Source organism: Tachyglossus aculeatus (genome assembly GCF_015852505.1).
Source record: "Tachyglossus aculeatus isolate mTacAcu1 chromosome 12 unlocalized genomic scaffold, mTacAcu1.pri SUPER_6_unloc_1, whole genome shotgun sequence".
NCBI classification, from domain to species: Eukaryota; Metazoa; Chordata; class Mammalia; order Monotremata; family Tachyglossidae; genus Tachyglossus; species Tachyglossus aculeatus.
Genome location: NW_024044828.1, coordinates 15,772,817 through 15,776,416, shown reverse-complemented (window position 1 = coordinate 15,776,416; position 3,600 = coordinate 15,772,817). Strand labels below are relative to the sequence as shown.

At 53.1% G+C, this 3,600-nt stretch overlaps 1 protein-coding gene across 1 annotated transcript; it reads right to left on the bottom strand.

The window, feature by feature from the left end:
- Positions 1–2,133: 2,133 nt before the first annotated feature.
- LOC119921013 (calmodulin-A-like) lies at positions 2,134–3,185 on the bottom strand. The gene has a single exon (XM_038741329.1). It carries the CDS (start codon positions 3,106–3,108, stop codon positions 2,659–2,661), a length of 450 nt encoding a protein of 149 aa, XP_038597257.1. The 5' UTR covers positions 3,109–3,185; the 3' UTR covers positions 2,134–2,658.
- Between the last annotated feature and the right edge of the window lie 415 nt (positions 3,186–3,600).

Below are 3,600 nucleotides of genomic sequence, written 5' to 3'. Positions count from 1 at the left end.
AAGTCCCTCACCCATAGAGCAGCCAAACATTCATCCTTTCCCTTCAGTCTCTCTGCCTGGTACCCCAACCACAAGCTCCCCTCCAGCTCAAAGGCACCACCTTAGTCACTGGTAACACTCCGCCTCCCTCCCCAGCTTCGGAGGAGGAGGACGAAGAGGAGGCAGGGCACCAGACAGAAGGAACTTGTTTCACCAGATAAATTTGGCCTGGGCAATCATTGCAGGCCTCAGCCTTCACCGACCCCTTTGAGTTTCAAGATGTCGGTCAAGGTGCAGATCTTCATCTCTAAATCTCCCGGGCCTGACCTTTACCTTTATCCCAGCCTGCTGGCATAGCTGCTAACGCAGGTGAGGTCTTTTGGACCCTTCCCCTGGGCTTGGAAGACTAGTTTCCCTTGAGAACTGTGGCCTGGACTGACAGAGCCCAGGCTGGGAGCCTTCAGGAACCGGGGTTGCCACCACTCTCTGCCCCCATCCTCCCAACTCCTTGAGCTTGAGAAGGGATGACCAGCTTGGGAAGATGGTCAGATTCACAGGGCCATGTCCGGCAGGCTTGTTAAATTCCCATGATTCCGGGGCTCCAGCGGTGAGGTTTCTGGAATGTCCACATCATGAGGAGGAGGTCGGTCTCAAGTGCAGTGAAATCACCAGTATGGGCCAATCTGTGGAACACCTAACAACTGCCCTAAAGCCCTCCATGGTAGCCTGACCCTGGAGATGAGTCTACATTGAAGTCAATTCAGTGAAGAAAATCCCTAAATGTGGGTGATTTTGGGCAGCTATTGTTAATAGGGTTTGGAGGTTATTTGATGTGGTGGAGAGACACAGGGGTGCAGAACAGACACAGAGTTATGGTAACCATGTTGACTGTGAACACCATCCCCTCACCCCTCCTCATAGGACCCCCATCTCCCATCTTCCACTCTCATTATAAAACCAGAGTCAAGGTGCACAGTGAAGGGTGTGGCAGATCCTAGGTATTCCAGGCAGAGCCAAGGGGATCCACCATGCTTCCCTGGAATCCTCTAGAAGCTTAGAACTATTTGAATGGAACCCCAAGACATTTTGAAAGAGGGTGGTGTGATTAACAGAGGCTCAGGAAAAAAAAGATCCCATTGAGACTTTTCCCTCCAGTTTTCTTATTTGTCCGCCTTTGGAAATTATGACTCTAGCCTCTGTGCCTGCCTTAATACTCATCCCATGCAATTTTTGCTATGTGTTAAACAATAATAACAACAGCAACAAAACAGGGAAATCCACACCATTTGAAAGAGAGATGGAGAAGGTCAGCTTCTTTTATTAGGGAAACTAGGGCCTCAGGTCAGGATGGGGTTTGCAAATCTCCCAAGGTCTGGGAAGCATTGGAAATGGAGGACCCACAAAGTACAAAGAAACTCGCAAAGTCGGGATGCTCTCTTCTCCGGCATTGGATGAGCAGGCAGCCTCAAGGAAACTAGCTTGGGGCAGATTGGTCATGCCAACTACCCGTCTCCAGAAACAGAGCCCTTGGCTAAGGCCAGAGGGAAAGAAGCAGCCATGCTTGGCTGTAGTAACGAGGCAAATTCAACCCCCAGGCATCTGATTGTCTGCTTTTTATCCATCTATTCTAGGTGGGTGGAGGGGGGGTTGGGGGGAGGAAGGGAAATTTTGTTTTTCCTCCTGGCAGCCTCTGGCTCCTCCTCACCCCAAAGTTCTTTCCATTAGAGTCAAGACAGAGGCAGCCCAGAGACATGGAAAGGTCTCCAGTTCAGCCTTTTCTGCCCCCTCTGTCCCCACCCACAAACCCTTGCCCTACATGGTGTCCTTGGCTTGTTCAGAGGAAGAGGTTGGAAGGGGGAAAAAGGTCCCTGGAAAAAAATGGACCCAAAGGGAACTCCAGACCATTCAGAGGGTCCTGTTCTTTGGGTCTGACTGTGCACCAATTGTGTAGGCTTAGTTCTGGGGGCTAAACAACTTAATTTGGTGTTGCTGCTGTTGTCATCGGGGGAAGACCCAGGCAGATTCTGCAGTGGGTGAGGACGTGCCCTTCCCCTGTACCCAGCATCCCAGCTCGTAGCCCTTTGCCCAGGACCCAGGAAGACTCAGCTTTATCGAGCAGATTCATCCTGGCTGAAACAAACTAATCCCACCCAGTTCATTCATTTCTTTTATTTCACCTTCCGGTTTGAGGTTGAGCCAAGGGAATGGGGAAGCTCACACCACACAAAACCAAGTGGAGGAAAAGCTTACCATTGCAAGGGTGGTTCCGACAATTCCCTTCTTTCCCACACAAACCAGGTATGTCCTATGGGTTTTATTTGGATAATCACAGTTCTGGGAGGTAAGATATCTCATGTAGCATAGTGGGGGAAGCAGGCTCAGAGAGGCCAAGCTGTTTGTCCGAGGCCACACAGAGGCAGAGCAGGGAAGAACATTTGGGAGCTCCCACCTGCTGGTCCAGGGCTCTGCCACAAAAAGCACATTCTTGACCATTTGTCAATTCAATCCCCATCTCCCTGCCCTCCCACCACCATCGAAGCAGGGGCCCAGGAAGGGGAAAAAGAAAGCCCAGGACAGACCAGGAGAGGCAAGAGAATTGTGGGTGGAAGGAACAGAGGAGTTAGAGCCAAGAAAAATAATCTTGGTACCAACTCCTCCCCACACTTTCTAAGTCACCAGTCACTTCCCCTTCAGTACAAGGACGAACTCCTCGTAGTTCACCTTCCCGTCTCCGTCCGTGTCAGCCACCTGGATCATCTCGTCCACCTCTTCATCTGTCAGCGTCTCCCCCAGCGTGGCCAGCACCTGCCGCAGCTCGGCTGCACTGACGTAGCCGTTGCCGTCCTTGTCAAACATCCGGAAGGCCTCACGGATACCATCCTCGGCTTTCGGCTCCTTCATCACCTGCGCCATCAGGCTCAGGAACTCGGGGAAGTCGACCTTGCCGTTGCCGTCGGTGTCTACCTTGCCGATGATCGCCTTGAGCTCCGCCTCGGTGGCGTTCTGCCCCAGGGACTGCAAGACCGTGCCCAGCTCCTTGGTGGTGATGGTGCCGTCACTGTCTTGGTCGAACAGCTCAAAGGCCTCTTTGCACTTGGCAACCTGCTCCTCGGACAGTTGGTGGGACATTTTGGAAGGGAGCAGGAAGAAGACCGGAGGGTGTGTTAGCCACGCTCTCTTGATCCACTGCAGCACCCTGCTGCCACCCCACTTGGCTGCTCCTGCGTTTCGCCTGGCAGCAGCGGCAGAGCTGGTGGCTTTACTAGGCTCTGCAGTGCCAGCTCAGCACCTTGGCATGGAGAGATAGCCAGTTCTGCCCTGCCATTGGTGCAGCAGGGGCTAGGGACTTGCCAAAGCTCCACCACACCCTCCCTACTGCCCTGGGGCTCAGTTCTCCTCCCAGGGAGGGCTGGGACCCACAGGAGAGAGATGAGAGATGAAAGAGCTGCTGCTGCCAGAATCTGCAGACAAAGCTGGGGCAAGCCTGGGAAAACTGCTCAAGGGGAAGACAGAGGGGGTGGGAGAAAGGTGGGTATGCAAAAGAGCAGGTCTGGGGCCCCAACTCTGTTCAATCCTTGTACCCCTCCCTGCAACGATGAACACTCCCTGCTCAATACTCTG